This window comes from Coffea eugenioides, chromosome 8 (assembly GCF_003713205.1).
Source record: "Coffea eugenioides isolate CCC68of chromosome 8, Ceug_1.0, whole genome shotgun sequence".
In the NCBI taxonomy this organism is placed as follows: Eukaryota; Viridiplantae; Streptophyta; class Magnoliopsida; order Gentianales; family Rubiaceae; genus Coffea; species Coffea eugenioides.
Window position 1 is genome coordinate 2,212,918 of NC_040042.1, and position 19,867 is coordinate 2,232,784.

The window sequence follows — 19,867 nt, forward strand, 5'->3', positions numbered from 1 at the left end:
ATTTCCATGATTTTGTAGTGTAGCTTCGCCTTTCAAAATCACGTTGCCGTCTATCTTCCTTCCATTCAATTTCCATCATCTCTCTAGCATTAGTTTCTTCTTATTTTTGATTGACTATCATGGCTCTATTCTTTTTTTTTTTTTTTTTTGCTGCAGTTTCTTGTTGAGTAAGTATTTTACTCGTATTTCATCCTCAACTTTCTCACACGGTTTTGACAATTTTTCTGTAGTAAGTTACCTTATAAAAATGACGAACATTAATTGACAGGAATTTATAATGTCAATAATGTCTTTCTATCTTCTTTCTTATGCTATTTCTAGGAACCATAGGAAAATTTTGTGCCTTGCTTCTTCTTTTGTTTCAAAGCGGCTTTTTCAGCATACAGTACTATTCGAGTGGCTCATAAGATGCACCTTATCCTCCGGTTACTTCATGTCCCTTATTCCTAACCTAGTCTTAGTTGTAATAATTTCACAGCTGGAGAAAAAGAACTGAGATGAAAGTCATTTACAAAGTAGAAAGAAGAAAAATAGAAACACAAAATTATGATTTGACGTATTCGAGTGTATCTTTTTTTGTTTTTTTACTCATTGCAATAAACTAAGAGAAAAATTAGACATAATAAGATGGTGGTGATCGGATTTGGCTACGTGGTTAAGGGTTCACCTCAATTGTCTTATGCTGAACATTCAATTTTAGCCATCTCCAATATTTTCAATTCCACTTCTTTCTTCACGTCCACCATTTTATGATCACATCGTGGGATTGGAAGGACAGGCCAGCAAGACTATAATTCGATTAATCAAATTGATATACCAGCCGGCCAACAGCCTAATGTTCACAGACAAATAAAATTAAGGCTTTTGCTATTATGTACCATACGAGCACAAATAGGTTAGATGAATTTTAGATGTGTTAAACAACTATTAGGCATGTCAAGCAATTGATCTGGACCGATATAAAATTTTTTAAAGTAGATTTGGACCTATGTAGTGAAAGTTGCAAAATTAAAATTCTAAATAGATATGATTGGAAACTCTTGACGTGGAAGTGGGAAATTTGGAAATTCAAAAGAATTGTGTAACTTTGATATAATTCATAAATGGAAAATTAAGCACTATCCATCTTAACTTGAATACAATTAATGGGAGTATTTGGATACCAAAATTATTTCAAATAATATTTCGCTTACATCATAAACACATTTCCCAACCTACCTTTTTATATTTTCAATCACCTTTTTATCTCACATACATGATACATCATATCACAAAAAATATTACAGTAATTATTTCAAATAATACACTATCCAAACAAACCCGTGAAATGACTAAACTACTCATTCTCCGATCACCTAACAATGGACTCTGACCCCATATCATTTAAGTCTCGATTTTTATTGCCATGTGCCACTCTGACAGCAATGGATGAGATCCACATTCGTATTAGGTCCACCACGTTGAGTAATTGTTCAGTCCAATTTCACTCCGGATACTTTCTTATCAATAACGGTACTGCTCCTCTACCTTCTCCTCTATAATACTCCATCTTCCTAGCCAAAGGCCTTGCACATATACTGCATTGTTTTAATTTTGATTCAAATTATCATCTTCCTCGCCCGTGTTCTCTTTTTCATCAAACTTGGATTTGACAGGAGAGGTTCAGATCAGCTATTGCCAGAGGTTTCATTTTCTCTCAAGTAAGTGCTGAGATTTGTTTACTTTTCTTGAAGTTCAAGGCTTTTTTTTTCTTTTTTATAAACATAGCCACGTTTCTAATTGGTAAAATGAGCCGCCTTTCGTCCTATCTAGTCCTAGTTGCAGTAATTCCACAACTGGAAAAGGAGGGATAGAAAAAAAAAAAAAAGTGAGATAATAGATTAAATTGGTGATCACAAGGGGCTAACACTAATTGATTACTGTGGTGCGGTAGTTATATGGTTTATTCAACTCCGTACGATTACATGTGATCGTGTTTTGTAATTTGAACTAAGTATATCCTACTTCCAAGAGTCACACTCTGAAATTGTTGCTGGCCAACTCCTATCAAGCGGTCCATTTGTTTCCTATTTGGTCTCAACTACCAATAACATAACATGTTTCCTAAATAGAAAAAAAGTAACTATTAAAGATAATATTTCAAGTTTTCTAATCCAATACTAGAACTAATAATGAAAATTAAAGTTTTAAAAATCTACCTCTAAAAATTAACCTGAGTTCGACTTGGACTTGGGAATCGCCCCGAATGTTCCACCATCAAATTAACTCTTGGAATACTGGAAAATTACTCCTTTTGATCTCATCTCACATAATTCCCTATAATTAACACAATTAACCAAATATCAGTAGAATCCGACAATTAAAACAATATTTGGCAAGAGTAAAGGGGAAATTAATCATAAAAATTAATAACAAATTTCAACATATCATCACCCATTATGCAATCGTATGTTCATCTAAGAACCATCTGAGTCTCGAGATTGTTTGAGAAACTTCAAAAGGGTACTGCCCATTCAAACTCCAACAATCTACAGAAAGCTCATCTATTTGGATAATCAAGCATTTTTACAATATTAGTAATGAATCATGTGTTTTTGCACATGAACATGAGCATGATATTTTTAGATTTTTTTCGTAGAAATTTCAAAAATGTAATTTGCACTCCATTTTTTTTTATATGTTACCACATATCTTAACAAATGAAAACTATACGATTTAAGTGATAGTGGGAGTATGATTAATAGAAATGTGATTACAAATAACATTTCTCAAAAGTTTTAGAAAATCAATTATTTTGCAGGAATAAATGTAATTGAGACAAAAAAAATGTGAAATTTAATATTTATATTTTTTGTATTTTTTTGAATTTGGTTGCCATAACCAACACAAATGCATAAGCAATAAAGCATTATTTATCTCCTTTCTCTTCTCTCATGCTTTAGTTTCTTGTAATTGATTACTTTTTTCTTTTTCTTTTTGACTGACTTTAATGGCTCCACCCCTTTTTTTTTTCTTCGTTGGCACCACTCCAGGAAGGGGACAAAGACAACAGCAGTAAACAAAACACTACTGTTTATTCGATTCCTCAAACACACGCAATACTCTTTATGTCTCAAATCCACCACCCTCCTATCTATCTCTACCGTCTTCGGAAAGAAAGCTCTCCTTACCCTTCTGTCATATGGCCAGTATCTCAGCAGAAGCTTCCAAGTTTATATTTGGTTTGTAAGGGGCATTTGAAGTAGCAACTCATGCTGGGAAAATTGAAAATTCCAACTCTCTTTTTAAACTTTTATGACTCCAGAATCCAGATGGCAATTATCTAAAAATAAATGCTTGTTTATAACACTGATCTACTTGCATTTTCTTCCAAGGTTTATTAAGAAAACAAAAAAAAAAAAAAAGGAAAGCAAAAAGGTGAAAGCTTGATATCTAAGACTACATCTTTACGAATCTTTGGACAAAATTCTTCTAATGGGGGAAGCAATCACATAATTAACACAAGGAAATAGCTTTAAATCTAAAAAATTGTCTAAATGGTGTGTTTAAACATCCAAAAACTGTCTAAACACTTGCATTGATGTTGAGTAACTTTTTGGCCAACACAAATACACAGATTAGTGGTGAAAGGTTGAAACTCTTGATCATTTTTAATTTCAACTCTATAAAGGTCTAGTAAGGATGGTTTGCTATAGAAGATCATTTTTCTGCTAGTAGAATTCTCTGCAAAAACACACCATAGTTCAAGTAGATTTATCTAATTTTGTGCAAGAGTTGAGACAAATACCTTTCAAATTATCGTAAAGGATATTTGTCCGAAATCTTTGCATGCAAAATTATGAACAAATAAAGTCTAAAGAAAAGTAATAATATATACACTCTCAGTGTATATAAGATTTACTCATATTCTTTCGCACATTCCTCTTTTTTCGAGTACAACATCATTTGACCTAAAAACAAAAATGAACAAATGAACAAATAAAGTGCAACATCATTTAGTCCAATAATAAGCATTGAAATTATCTATACATCTACTATTCAGTTAAAAGAAACAAGGTAGGGGAATGTTTAAAGCTTACGTTAAAGTAACTATACTATTATCGAGTCCATGGGTTTACCAATAAATCATTAACAGGGCCAAAGTGCTAAAATCTGGCTTTTGGCATTAATAGGTGCACAAGCACTGGTGTTCTGAAATTTGAAGATAATTTATACTGACCCTTTGGATGCCTTTCTGCTTATTGCGTGCCAAGTATAATTTTGTATTCTTAATTAGTTTCAGCTACTCTCGGCTAGATTTCACAAAAGAATTCATCAGAAACCTGAATTGAGCTTAGGTCTTGAGTTGCTTTTTCTGTTCCACTCAGAAGAAATAACTTTCCTCTGCATCACGTATTCCTGGAAAAAAAAAAAAAAAGGAGTAGAAATTAGTTCCACAGAAGGAGGAGGTTATATATGTCAGCAGAAGCTGCAAGAGACTTTGTAGCAGTAGTTTTATTTCTTCGTCAACGAAATCAACAATGTCCATTCCAGCCGCGTTTTAACTTTATTCCTTCCCTTGTTAAATAATTCGGCATCATTGCTTTTGCACGATGCTGCGGTAGTCACTCCTTTATCTTTATCCGACCAAAGGACCCACAGCTGAAAGAAGGTCCTGAAGGCTGATCACCCCACCATTTGCACAGTCTTCTTAATAGCTTCCATGATTTTGTATTCTAATTTCTAAGCAGCTTCGTCTTTCAAACTCGCGTTGCTGCCTATCTTCCTGTCTTCAATTTCCATCATGTTTCTTGCTTTAGTTTCTTCTAATTGGTTAATTCTTTCTTTTTCTTTTTGATAAATACTGCACCATATAGCATCAAAGTTCATCAGCTTATGAATCTATAACCTACTCCTCCTCCTACCTTTCAAGATAGAACAAGTGGACTGTCCTATAAACCAGAAGCCGCCTTCCCCGCATTCTCAAGTTAAAGAGAAGGACTGAAAATGGCAGAAGAAGTTCTCTCTTTTGTGCTGGATCAACTCTCAACTTTTCTGCGCGAGGAGGGACGACTATTGGGAGGGCTTCGGCAAGAGGTCCAGTTCATCAGGGACGAGTTGGGGCACATGAGAGCTTTCCTGAGAGAGGCAGAAGAAAAAGAAGAAGATGCTCAACCCAGGCTCCAAGAATGGATCAAGCAAGTGCGAGAGGCTGCTTATGACACTGAAGACATTCTTGATGAATTTGTAGCTCGCTTTGCTCGGCATCGCACAACAGGATTCTACGGCTCTGTTCGGAGAATATTCAGCTCCATCAAGAATTTGAGAGCTCGTCATCGAGTTGCTAGCGAAATACAAAGCATCAAGTCCAGAATCAATAGTATTTCTGAAGGTCATCAAAGATACCAATCCGAATATGGTATCTCTGCCCAAGCGTCCAGCTCACTTTCTGCTGTGAACAACACAACATGGCGCTATAGCAGAGATGACGCACTGCTTGTGGAAGAAGCTAAATTAGTTGGCATTGACCAGCCCAAGAAGCATCTAATTTCTCAGCTCCTCCGAGGGGATGATTACCAACTAAAAGTTGTTTCAGTGGTTGGTATGGGAGGACTTGGCAAAACTACCCTGGTGAAAAGAGTCCACGAGGATCCTGAAGTCAGAAAGCATTTCCCAGTTCGTGCTTGGGTAACTGTCTCTCAGACATGTGACTTTCAGTACCTCCTCAAAGACTTGATTCGGCAGTTACACAAGGAGGGGAAGAAACCAGTCCCACAATCGATCGAGTCTTCGAATACCACCGAGCTGAAAGAAATTATCAAAGATTTTCTTCAACAAGCTGGAAGGTATGCAATTGTTTTTGACGATGTATGGGACGTGGAATTTTGGAATACCATCAAATTTGCACTGCCCGAGAGTAGCCACGGCAACCGTGTCCTGCTAACAACTCGAAGAGCTGATGTAGCCTCTGCCTCTTGCATTGAATCTCGGCGTTTTGTCTACAGAATGAAGCCACTCTCTGTAAAGGATTCGAGGACCCTGTTTTACAACAAGATCTTTAATGGTGGTAATTGCCCTGGCCATTTGATGGATGTTGCCAAAGGTATATTGGACAAATGTGAGGGCTTGCCCCTTGCAATCCTTGCAATCAGCGGGCTTTTGGCTTCGAAAGATGTAAACAGAATAGACGAATGGGAGATGGTTCGACGCAGCCTTGGGGGTGAATTAGAAGGCACGGGTAAGCTGGACAGAGTAAAAAAGATACTGTCTCTCAGTTATAGCGACCTGCCTTGGCATCTCAAGATATGTCTGTTGTACACAAGCATTTATCCAGAGGATTACAAAATAGGGTGCCTAAGACTTGTTAACTTATGGATTGCTGAGAGGTTTGTAGAATGGAGAGAAGGAATGAGTATTGAAGATGTAGCCTGGGGTTATTTTATTGAACTCGTCAGTAGAAGTCTGATTCAAGTGACGGGCGTGTTTTATGAAGGATCACCCGACACTTGTCGAATTCATGACCTATTGAGAGAAGTTATTCTTCTCAAGTCAAGGGAACAAAACATGGTCACAACTACTACTGGACAATCAATGATGTGGCCGTCCGACAAGGTACGCCGTCTAATAGTCCATAGTAGCAGCAGTAACAACACCCAACACCTCCAGCAAATGCAAAATTATTGCTTTGATCACCTTCGGTCGTTCGTTAGAATTGGATCCACTAATCCGCTGCTATACAAAATGTTGTTATATGATGTTTTAAGGAGTAGCAAGTTGTTAAAGGTTTTGGATTTGAGAGGTCAAAAGAAACAGAAGGAAATACCAAATGAGATTTTTAAGATGTTTCATCTCAAGCATCTGGACCTATATGGTACAGGAGTGGAGAGAGTCCCAAAAGCCATTGGAAAGCTTCAACATTTGGAGTATCTGAATTTGGGAAAAACTGGAGTTAGGGAATTACCCATGGAAATCCTAAAGCTGCAAAAACTTCGGTTTCTCGAAGTATATCAACAAGTCGATTCTTCAGATGATAATTATGGATTTCACGGATTTAAAGCTCCATCCAATATGGGAGGGCTTCTTGCCCTAGAAATATTAAGTTACATAGATGCTAGTAGTGGATCTATAATCATTAAAGAGGTAGGAAAGCTGACCCAATTAAGAGAATTACGTATTACTAAGTTAAGAAGAGAAGATGGAAAGGAGCTCTGCTCCTCCCTTGCCAACCTCACCCGTCTTCGGGAATTAAGCATTGCTTCAATTGGAAAAGGTGATGATCATGAGATAATCGATCTAAATCATCATCCTCCTTCCCTTTCTTCTTCTTCGTTTCTTCAATCTCTTCGTATGCTGATTTTGCGTGGCCGCTTAGAAAAAATGCCACAGTGGGTAGCTCGTCTTCGCGGCTTGGTAAGAATAGATTTGAATTGGAGCAGGTTAAGGGGTGAGGAGGATCCGCTTGAATCCCTCCAACATTTGCCCAATTTGCATCATATTAACTTCTGTGGATCTTACCAGGGAGAAGGGTTGTGCTTCAAGGCTGGAGGGTTCCTAAAGCTGAAGTCGATGCACTTAAAGAGAATGGAAGGGTTGAGATGGATGAGAGTGGAGGAGGGTGCATTGCCTCGTCTCCAAAAACTATTTCTGCAACAACTTCCATTGCTAGAGGAGTTACCTTTGGGTATTCAGCACTTGAGCAATCTTCAACGGCTGTCTCTGTATGAGACGAGTTCTCATTTGAGAGAGAAGGTGTTAGAGAATCAGAAGGAGGAAAGTGAAGATTACACAGGAATCGCACACATTCCTGAAATTCTCATTGGTTACTATACAGATGATAGGAAATGGAGGCACCGCAGCCTGTGGGCGAAGAAGAAGATAACATAATCATTCCTAGCAGCAGCAGCAGCAGCAGCCGCCGTGGCTTCCCTTTCTCTAGTTTGTGGACAACACTGCTTTCTCTTCTTTTGTTTTTATTTTTTATTAGTAATTTTTTCCCCTTCTTTTGTTCATCATCTTTTGTGTCTTACCTCCTTATTTATTGTATGTATTGTGTATATTGCTTGATGTTGTTAATGTACTGTATACTGTTACTCTTTATCTTTTTGTGCCTTGATTGTGCTAATTAACTCGCAATGTGTATCATTGTTTCTTAAAATATTTTTACACTTAAAATCTGCATTTCGCTCTCTTTTAGGAATTATCACAAAACACAAAATTTGAATTCGATTCAATTCATTCTAAAGACTTTTTTTTTTTCCAAACTTGACGAATCTGGGTGAACAATCAATAATCTGCTAGTAGTATAAAAGGACTCGTTATTTTTTTTTAGCAGTATTTATTGGAAAATCAAAAGATGTGGTTTACGCTGGCAATTAGGCACAAAAATGCGGATGATCTACGTATATGTATGTTGGCAATCAAGAGCAACCACGGACCCATTTGCTTTACCAATGTAAGGGCTAGCTTATATTAAGTTGGGTAAATTATACTTTACCCCCTGTGATTTGGTACTTTACCACATAATCCCTCTATGGTTAAAAAGTCTATATATAACTCCCTTATGATTTGGGTTAAAATTTCAATATTAGTTTTTTCCATTAAAACTAATGGTCAATAGTAAAAGATCAAAATCAAATTGACAAATTTACCCTTCCATTACTTCTTTTTTTTCCCTCCAAACATAAAAAAGAAGAAATTGATATAAAAATAAATAAATAAGAAGATTTGGTCTAAAAGCCTATAATGATATTTCTAGTCAAAAAAGATTTGGTATGTTTTGTTTCTCATTTATTTGTTTTATATTTCCCTTCCATCCTTTTTGTTTCTTATTTATTTATCTTTTATTTTCCTTCCATCTATTTTGTATTTGGAGAAAGTTAAGATTTTGTAAGCCAAAACATAGGTTTTCAAAATCATCTCTTCTATTCCCGAGAGAGAGAGAGAGCAAAGAAAAAAAAGAAAAGAATAATGAAAGAGTGAATTTGCCAATTTATTAGTTTGATTTATTTATTATTGACCGTTAGTTTTAACGGGAAAACTAATGGTGACATATTAATCCAAATCATGATGAGGTTCTATATAGGTTTTTATTAGAATATGTAGTAAAACATCAAATCACGTGAGAGTAAAAGGTAATTTATCCTATTAAGTTTCGAATATTAAAAAATATATATAAATGGTACGGTGGTTCTTTTTCTAAAGTAGATTCTCATTGTCTCGAAGTCTTGCCTCATCTCCATTTTAACACACCTGTTTATATCGAGAATTTGGTCAAAGATTTCGTTAGAATGGATTGTTTCTGAAGTTGCTCTAAAATTCGCTCCATGTTTATGATAATACACTATTTTTCCCTCCGCGAATGCAATTTTACTTAAAAACATCCAAAGTTAGCAACCTAGTGGATGACAATCTCGACTAAATAGATAGATGCTCACATCAATCTCCTCGTTCTTTCAACAAAACTGTACTATTTGATCTTCAGATAGCCGCAGAACCATCAGCAAATCCAAACATGTACTATTTGATCTTCAGACATGAAGAGGCCCTCATGTATCGAACTAGAAATGCAAAATCGACGGGGGTTTTTAATAGATAAGATTTGGACCCTCATATTCCTTCTTAAATTTCTCTCTATTGATTACAACATCATTTGACCACTCCAAAAAAAAAAGTTCAATATCATTTAATCGAAAAAGCATTAAAATAATCTATACAATTCAAGTAAAAAAAAAAAAAGGCTAAATTCATGTAATCCCACAATAAGTTTCTTCAATGCCACATAAAGTTTCATAATAGTCATATAATCTTTATGTGTTTTTATGTATAGTAGAAAATGGAATGAATGCACCATTGATTAGGTAATTGAACTAAACGTACAGCCAAAAGACTACCAAAGCGGCTTCTAAGCTGTTAAACAAGAGATCTATAACATTGAATGGCAGAGTTGCTATGGTTTGAGCTCCTCGCTCACTTCCCAGAATTCATCTTTTAACAGTTTAGGAAAAGAACGATCTTCGACTGCAATTATTTATAGTCTAATGTTCTTGATCGGAATACATAACAGTGATGTTTCCATACTTGTCGAGTTCAAATTGTAAACACTCTAACTTCTGAAAATATTGCAATTTGTCGGGTATACTTGCCCTGCCTATTATACTAACTAACTGTATTTTTCCCTTTATTTATTCGTCAATGAAATGAAATCAACGTCCAGGCCACCACGTTTTAAAGTTTAGACATCGATTGCTTTATTTGATGGAAGACTGGAGTGAACGCATGCGCCCCACCAACTGCTTAATAATTTCCATGATTTTGTAGTGTAGCGGGTAAAGTAGCTTCGCCTTTCAAAATCACGGACCAGGGCCTGCAATCGTTCCCGGTAATTATGCACATTCTACCTAGCGCGTAACTTTGTTTTTACAAAGCGTAATTTTGGAATAAATTTTTGTGAATCTCACATATATTATTAAAAATAAGGTACAAAATATGATTTGGATCATACAAATTTTTTGGATCAAAACTTGGTCATGAACAGTTCAACAACGGTACACCTGATGACCGTCCCTGCCCCGTATCCCAAAATCACACTGCTGTCGGTTTCCTTTCCATTCAATTTCAATCATCTCTCATGCTTTAGTTTCTTGTAATTGATTATTTTTTTCTTTTTCTTTTTGACTGATTTTAATGGCTCCACTCCTCTTTTTTTTTTTTTTTTGGCTGCAGTTTCTTTGTTGCGAATGAGAATTTTCCTCGTATTTCATCCTTAACTTTTAACTTTCTCACACGGCTTTGACAATTGTTTTGTACTAGTATGTTGCCGTATAAAAATGACAAACATTAATTGACAGCGCTTTACAATGTCAATATATATTGTCTCTTTCTTAAGCTGTTTCTAGGAATCAGGACTGTTATATAGAATTAAGGCTTTTGCTATTATGTACCATAAGAGCACAAATAGGTCAGATGAATTTTAGATGTGTTAACCAACTGTTAGGCATGTCAAGCAATTGATCTGGATCAAAATAAAATTTTTCAAAGTAAATCTGGACCTGTGCAGTGAAGTTGTAAAATTAGAATTCTAAATAGATATGATTGGAAAACTCTCGATGTGGAAGTGGGAAATTTGGAAATTCAAAAGAATTGTATAACTTTGACATAATTCATAATGGAAAATTAAGCACTATCCATCTTAACTTGAATACAATTAATATTTCGTGAAATGACTAAACTACTCATTCTCTCCGATCACCTAACAAGATACTCTAATCCCATATCATTTAAGTCTCGATTTTTATTGCCATGTGTTAGTCTGACAGCCAATCGATGAGATCTACAATCTAATCTTAGGCCCACCACGTTGAGCAATTGTTCTACTATCCAACCAGGAAAGTCACGGCCAATTTCACTCCACTTTCTTATCAATAACGGTACTGCTCCTACCTTCTCCTCTGTATGCTACTCCATCTTCCTCGCTAAAAGCCTTGCACATGCTGCATTGTTTTGATGAGCCCACTACAAAATTACAAAATTGTCATTATACCTGGCAATTGGGCGGATTGGGCGGGTTTTGGGCGGGTTAATATTGGATTTTCACTTAAATGAGTTATACTCAACCCGTCAAACTTTAGATTGGGTTGATTTTGGATTGGGTCATATTGGATTATTTCAAACCCATGACCCAAATATGACCCAACAAATTAATTAATACATTTTAATACATAAACTTTTTCACATACATTTTAACACACAAAATTTTTTTTCCACATATATAAACACATTTTCACATACATAAATATATTTTCACACACACAAACACACACTCACTTCTTAAATTCCTTGGAAACACATCATAAATAGAATAATATTTTATATTGCTTGTATTGTGAATTTTAGATAATAAATTATACATTTAAATAGATTAACTAAAAAAATTGTTTACTTTGTACTTTTTTTAATATTACTAATTGATTGAAACTTATTTTTGTCATAACTTATTAACACTTTTACTATTCATATCTGTTTTATTGTAAATTGTAATATTCTATGTATATAAATTATTGAATGCTAGATTATATTATACTTGAAAATGTAAGCAAGAGACATATAATTTGTTGTATAATAATTTTGAAATTATAGAAAATAAGTTAGTACTTTAGTCCTTATATTCTCAAAAATTTTGATTCGACGTTGATTCTGCAAATTGAATCCTAACTTTACCCATTGATTCAATTACTTTTGTCGAAATTGCCTCTTTCATTAAGTTTAGTTACTTGTGCACACACTTGTTAGAAAACAGGATTTTGTGTCGGAATTTGTTTAGCTAGTGTAGTAATCTAGATTCGAAGTGGATTCTCCCTTTTCTTGTTCTCTTGTGTCTCCATTGGATCCTTCACTTTCCCATAGCCACTTTTCCTTTACACAAAAATTTTTTAAAAAAAATACTTAAACAAATGATAGCCAACTATATTGATTCGAAGTTAATATCATGATCTATATACATCTAATATATATTAGAAGGTATTTTTTTATTGATTTGATACAATTAGATAATTCATCACCTAATTAATTAGAATCATCTAGGATCATACATGATGCTATGGTCATATTAATATTTTAGAATTACCACAGTTCTAATATAAAGCAGAAAATATTATATACTTGTAAAAAGTACTAGTATTGGTTCCCAAAAAATTATTAAGGAAAATCCCAAAATTTTTAAGAAATAAATGAGAGGAGAATTCATGAACTATTGACATTTTTACCAAAAAAAAAAGAAAAAAAAAAGAGGAGGAAAACAACATACTTTTAAAAGGCATTATAAATTATTATGGAAGTTGAGCAAGTTTAACTACTGTTATAAAAGTAAAATAAACATGAGTTTTTATTTCAAATTTCTTTTTTATTTTAAATAAAAATTAAAAAATGATTGAAAAAATATATATATGAGAATTTTGAATACAAATTAATTAATGAATTATTAACACATGTCCAAATGTAAATAGTTGGGCATATGTGTATTAAATCTTGTATTTATTATTTTGAATTACTTTTAAACAAGTTGGGTATTGGGTACCCAAATAAAAAACCCAACCCGCCCAATGAATAAGTTGGGTTGTTCTTACCCAACCCAATAAAACCCATAACCCAATTGACCCAACCCATCCTTTAAAATTAATGGGCGGGTTGGGTGGGTTATTGGGTTTTGGACTTTTTTGCCACCTCTAATTGTCATGGTACAATAACTAATACCAATATAATTTATACTTTTAATTTTTAAAAAATGAATTGCTAAAAATGAAATTCCCGTATAAAAATGAAATTCCCCAATTGTTATGTCAGTACAGGCTAGCTCAATAAAACTTTTGAAGTTAATTAAATCAGCGGGATAAAATACTTTGGCCAAGTTATTAGTCGCTTATGGATCCTAAGTTTAAATTCAACTTTATTCTTGGTATGCTGATTTGATTGCTTCTATCTTCCACAATTTTCGTGAGTATTAACAAAATTCTTGGGTTGTTCCCTAAGGTTTCTTTGATATTACAAATACTAATTGGTTAGCAGAAATTTACATGGTCTTTAATTGGTTATATATAGGAGAAAAAATTTTTTGTTGCCTATATATATATATATTTTTCTTAAGCTGTTTCGTGCACAGTTAGCGTGGCAGGCATATTTTAAGACGATAAGGATGCCAACCACATTGATTTCCTTTTGAGGTGATATTTTAAGGAATTAGCCAACAAATCATTGCAGCTATTTAGTTCACATTTTCAAATTTTAGATTTTCTATTTTGACGATAGAAAAGAGAGTTACATAATGAAAAACAGCATAATATGTATGTATAGACTTTTAGACATGCCTACTAATAACGGTTGCATTGAACACACTATATTTGGATACTTTCTCCTGTAATTCTAGATCTACTTCTTATTGAATGACTAAAGTCATGTATTAATGGGGGTTTTTTGCTCTCACCTATGCATCCACCCTTCCATTCTTTACCAAAAAATAAAGATGACTCAACAATTGCACTTATCTCTGAGCATTTCTAATCTAATTGTATGTATATTTATTCTGTCTATGGAAAAAAACAATTGCGCTTATCACTGCAAGTTATTATTGCTTTCTGGGCAGATACTAATGGAAGGGCAGCGACCCCGTGACACCTACCTAGGTGCTAAGGCTCGGCATCGCCAATCTCTTTTGCCTTCTCTGCTAATAATCAATTTTAGTAGTAAAGTGGAACTCATATTCTTTTCTAATGTACTTAATTCAAAAACCAACATTAAAGAATTATGAGGCTGACAATAAGATTTAGAAACATGTGGGCAATCAAGAACGATTGATTGGCAATTTGTTTGATTAATGTAAGGGTTAGCAGATGCTAAGTTCTACTGAGTTAAAAATCAAAATACGAAGAGGGGATCTCTAATTAACTTCTTCCTTTGAAATTAACGAAGCTAATTTCTAATAGATAAGATTTGAACCCTTGTATTCTTTCGCAAATTCCTCTCTTTTTTATTACAACATCATTTGACCAAAAAAAAACAAAAAGAAAAAAATGAACAAATAAAGTACAACATCATTAAGTCGAAGAATAAACATCTACTATTCGGTTAAAAGAAAACAAGGCAGGGGAGTACTTAAAGCTTACGTTAAAGTAAATATGCACAAGCTTTGTACCAACTCTTTGGGTGCCTTTCTCCTTCTTGCCTACTAAGTATAATTTTGTATTCTTAAAGTAAAGAGACTGTAGTAGTAGTAGTTTTATTTCTTCGTCAATGAAATCAACAATGTCCAGTCCACGCGCGTTTTAACTTTATTCCTTCCCTTGCTAAATGATAAGACACCATTGCTTTTGTACGATGCTGCAGTAGCCACACCGTTTTCTTTATCCGACCAAAGGACCCACAGTTGAAAGAAGGTCCTGAAGACTGATCACCCCACCAATTGCAGGTGTCTTCTTAATAGCTTCCATGATTTTGTATTGTGGCAGGTAAAGCAGCTTCGTCTTTCGCAATCATGTTTCTTGCTTTAGTTTCTTCTAATTTGTTAATTCTTTCCTTTTCCTTTTGACGCGGTTTTCCTTTGTGATATATGCTGCACCATATGGTATCAAAGTTCATCAGCTTATGAATCTATAACCTACTCTTCCTTCTTCCTTTCAAGATACTACAACTGGACTGTCCTATAAACCAGAAGCCGCCTCCCCCGACATTCTTAGGTTAAAAAGAAAGACTGAAAATGGCAGAAACTGTTCTCTCTTTTGTGCTGCGTCAACTCTCAACTTTTCTGCACGAGGAGGGACGACTATTGGCAGGGCTTCGGCCAGAGGTCCAATTCATCATGGATGAGTTGGAGCAAATGAGAGCTTTCCTGCAAGAGGCAGAAGCAAGAGAAGAAGATGCTCAACCCACGCTCCAACAATGGATCAAGCAAGTGCGAGATGCTGCTTATGACACTGAGGACATTCTTGATGAATTTGTAGCTCGCTTTGCTCGGCATCGCGCAACAGGATTCTACGGCTCTGTTCGGAGAATTTTCAGCTCCATCAAGAATTTGAGAGCTCGTCATCGAGTTGCTAGCGAAATACAAAGCATCAAGTCCAGAATCAAAAGTATTTCTGAAGGTCATCAAAGATACAAATCCGACTATGGTATCTCTGCCTCAGCGTCCAACTCACTTTCTGCTGTGAACAACACAACATGGCGCTATAGCAGAGATGATGCGCTGCTTGTGGAAGAAGCTAAATTAGTTGGCATTGACCAGCCCAAGAAACATCTAATTTCTCAGCTCCTCCAAGGGGATGATTACCAACTGAAAGTTGTTTCAGTGGTTGGTATGGGAGGACTTGGCAAAACTACCCTGGTGAAAAGAGTCCACGAGGATCCTGAAGTCAGAAGGCATTTCCCAGTTCGTGCTTGGGTAACTGTCTCTCAGACATGTGACTTTCAGTACCTCCTGAAAGACTTGATTCGGCAGTTACACAAGGAAGGGAAGAAACCAGTCCCACAATCGATCGAGTCTTCGAATACCACCGAGCTCAAAGAAATTATCAAAGATTTTCTTCAACAAGCTGGAAGGTATGCAATTATTTTTGATGATGTATGGGACGTGGAATTTTGGAATACCATCAAATTTGCTCTGCCCGAGAGCTGCTGTGGCAACCGTGTCATGCTAACAACTAGAAAAGCTGATGTAGCCTCTGCCTCTTGCATTGAATCTCGGCGTTTTGTCTACAGAATGGAGCCACTATCAGTTGAGGATTCGAGGACCCTGTTTTGCAACAAGATCTTTAACGGTGGTAACTGCCCTAGCCATTTGATGGATGTTGCCAAAGGTATATTGGATAAATGTGAGGGCTTGCCCCTTGCTATTCTTGCAATCGGTGGGCTTTTGGCTTCGAAAGATGTAAACAGAATAGATGAATGGGAGCTGGTTCGACGCTGTCTCGGGGGTGAATTAGAAGGCACGGGTAAGCTGGACAGAGTTAAAAAGATACTCTCTCTCAGTTATGGTGATTTGCCTTGGCATCTAAAGGCATGTCTGTTGTACACAAGCATCTACCCAGAGGATTGTGAAATAGCATGCTATGACCTAATTAATTTGTGGATTGCTGAAAGGTTTGTAGAAGGGAGAGAAGGAATGAGTATTGAAGATGTAGCCTGGAATTATCTCAGTGAACTCGTTAATAGAAGTCTAATTCAAGTGTCTAAGGTGTTTTATGAAGGAATACCCAACAAATGTCGAATCCATGATCTATTGAGAGAAGTTATTCTTCTCAAGTCAAGGGAACAAAACATGGTCACAGTTACTACTGGACAGCCGACGACGTGGCCGTCCGAGAAGGTACGCCGTCTAGTAGTCCATGGTAGTAGCAGTAACAACACCCAGCACCACCAACAAAGACGAAGTTATTGCTTTGACCACCTTCGGTCGTTCATTACAGTTGGATCCATGAGCCCGCTACTATCCAAAACGTTGTTATCTGGAATTTCAAGGAGTAGTAAGCTGTTAAAGGTTTTGGATTTTCATGGTCAAGAGACACAGGAGGAAATACCAAATGAGATTTTCAAGATGTTTCATCTCAAGCATCTGGACCTATATGGTACAAGAGTGGAGAGAGTCCCAAAAGCCATTGGAAAGCTTCAACATTTGGAGTTTCTTGATTTGGGAGATACTGGAGTTAGGGAATTACCCATGGACATCCTAAAGCTGCAAAAACTTCGGTTTCTCAAAGTATATCAACAAGTTAATTCTTCCGATGATGATTATGGATATCATGGGTTTAAAGCTCCCTCGAATATGGGAGTGCTTCTTGCCCTAGAAATATTAAACTGCGTAGATGCAAGTAGTGGGTCCACAATAATCAAGGAGATAGGAAAGCTGTCCCAATTAAGAGAGCTATATATTACAAAGTTGAGAAGAGAAGATGGAAAGGAACTCTGCTCCTCCCTTGCCAACCTCACCAGTCTTCAGAGATTAAGGGTTGAATCAATTGGAAATGGTGATGATCATGATACAATCGATCTAAATCATCCTTCTTCTTCTTTTCTTCAATCTCTTCATCTGCTGATTTTGTGTGGCCGCTTAGAAAAGATGCCACAATGGGTAGCTCATCTTCACGGCTTGGTAAGAATAGATTTGAATTGGAGCAGGTTAAGAGGCGAGGAGGATCCGCTTGAATCCCTCCAACATTTGCCCAATTTGGGTGAAATTAATTTCTGTGGATCTTACCAGGGAGAAGGGTTGTGTTTCCAGGCTGGAGGGTTCCTAAATCTGAAGTGGATGCAATTAAAGAGATTGGAAGGGTTGAGATGGATGAGAGTGGAGGAGGGTGCATTGCCTCGTCTACAAACACTATTTTTGCGGCTACTTCCATTACTAGAGGAGTTGCCTTTGGGTATCCAGCACTTGATCCAGCTTCAACGGCTGATTTTGGCTGAGATGAGTTCTCAATTGAGAGAGAAGCTGTTAGAGAATCAGAAGGAAGAAAGTGAAGATTACACAAGAATCGCACATATTCCTGAAATTTTCATTGGTTACTATACAGATGATAGGAAATGGAGACACCGCAACCTGTGGGAGGAGAAGAAGAAAACATAGCAGCAGCAGCAGCAGCAGTAGCAGTAGCAGTAGCCGCCGTGGCTGCCCTTTCTCTAGTTTGTGGACAACACTGGTTTCTCTTCTTTTGTTTTTATTTTTTATTAGTAATTTTTTCCCCTTCGACGTCCGTGAGAGAAGTTCATCATCTTCTGTGTCTTACCTTCTTATTTATTGTATGTATTGTGTATAATGCTTGATGTTGTTAATGTACTGTATACTATTACTCTTTTATCTTTTCTTTAATTGATTTAGCAAACAATCAATTTTAAATTTTGGTCAAAGATAATACGTAAACCCAATTTATCCTCACTTCTGCTTGTACAAATCTGCTCTTTCCTTCCCAAATTTGCCAGATTTGAATTCGATTCAATTCACTTTAAAGATTTTTTTTTTAAACTTGACGAATTTAGGTGAACAATCAATAATCTTTGAGTAGTATATGCCAGTGTCGTTACTTTTTTTTTTTTTTGCAGTATTTATTGGAAAATCAAAAGATGTGGTATATGCTGGCAATTAGGAACAAAAATGCGGATGATCTCGGTATATGTATGTTGGTACTTGGCAATTAAGAGCAACCACTGACCCATTTGCTTTAGCAATGTAAGGGCTAGCTGATATTAAGTTGGGTAAATTGCATTTTATCCCCTATGATTAGGTACTTTACCACATAATCTCCTCATGTTTGAATTAAAGTATCACCTTTAATTTTTTTTTCATTAAAACTAACGATCAAAAGTAAAAGGTCAAAATCAAACCAATAAATTGACAAATTTATCTTTTCATTACTTGAAGAAATTTAAATAAAATAGATAAATAAGAAATAGAAAATGCCATTAAAATTTTGGTTTAAAAACCTATAATGATATTTGTAGTCAAAAAAGATTTGGTATTTTTTGTTTCTCATTTTGTTTTTTTTTATACTTCCCTTCCATCCTTTTTGTTTCTTATTTATTTATTTTTTATTTTCCTTCCATTTCTTTTATATTTGGAGAAAATTAAGATTTTGTAGGCCAAAACATAGGTTTTCAAAATCACATCTTCTCTTCCCAAAGAGAGAGAAAGAGAGAAAAAAATAAAAAAATTTGAAAACGTGGATTTATTAATTTATTAGTTTGATTTTGATTTTTTACTATTGATCGTTAGTTTTAACGGAAAACCTAACAATGACACCTTAACCCAAATTATAATGGAGTTCTATATATATATTTTTTAAACTATAGAGGGTTATGTGGTAAAGTACAAAATCACACAAACACAAAACTATAGATGATTCAGGACCTAATACACAACAATCTCAACTAGATAGATGCTCACATCAATCTCCTTGTTCTTTGATATTGAGCTTGCCGCAGAACCATCTGCAGTTCCAAACTGTACTATTTGATCTTCAGACATGGAAAGGCCCTCATATATCAAACTAGAAATGCAAAATCAACGGGTGTTCCCCTAAGCACCGGACAAAGTTATTGCCGACAATTACCTCAGGAGAAAAGAAAATGTACAAAAATTTATGTTAATGTTCCCCACCCGCACTTTTCACAACTTAGCTCATTTTTTGAAGGCCTGCTTCTCCTTTTCCTCTCTTGCCGTTCCCACAGTCCATAACAGGCCAAGACTAATTTTCGTCATCCTCAACTAGGTTCAGACTATGGAAAGCATCACCCATTATGCAATCGTATGTTCATCCGAGTCTCGAGATTATTCAAAAATCTTCACAGGGAACTGAACATTCAAACTCCAACAATCTACAGGAAGCTCATCTATTTGGATTATCAAGCATTT

At 35.6% G+C, this 19,867-nt stretch overlaps 2 protein-coding genes across 2 annotated transcripts; both read left to right on the forward strand.

Moving 5' to 3' along the window:
* Positions 1 to 1,521: 1,521 nt before the first annotated feature.
* On the forward strand, positions 1,522 to 18,130 carry LOC113779940 (disease resistance protein RPM1-like). Its single transcript, XM_027325734.1, has 3 exons — positions 1,522 to 1,700; positions 14,854 to 14,975; positions 15,149 to 18,130. Exon 3 carries the CDS (start codon positions 15,224 to 15,226, stop codon positions 18,083 to 18,085), a length of 2,862 nt encoding a protein of 953 aa, XP_027181535.1. The 5' UTR covers positions 1,522 to 1,700; positions 14,854 to 14,975; positions 15,149 to 15,223; the 3' UTR covers positions 18,086 to 18,130.
* On the forward strand, positions 4,987 to 7,863 carry LOC113779456 (disease resistance protein RPM1-like). The gene has a single exon (XM_027325037.1). The coding sequence runs from the start codon at positions 4,987 to 4,989 to the stop codon at positions 7,861 to 7,863; it is 2,877 nt and encodes a 958-aa protein (XP_027180838.1).
* Positions 18,131 to 19,867: the final 1,737 nt, after the last annotated feature.

Bases quoted from the DNA above. Each gene is read 5' to 3' on its own strand.
- LOC113779456 (XM_027325037.1), top strand. From the start codon at position 4,987: ATGGCAGAAGAAGTTCTCTCTTTTGTGCTGGATCAACTCTCAACTTTT.
- LOC113779940 (XM_027325734.1), top strand. From the start codon at position 15,224: ATGGCAGAAACTGTTCTCTCTTTTGTGCTGCGTCAACTCTCAACTTTT.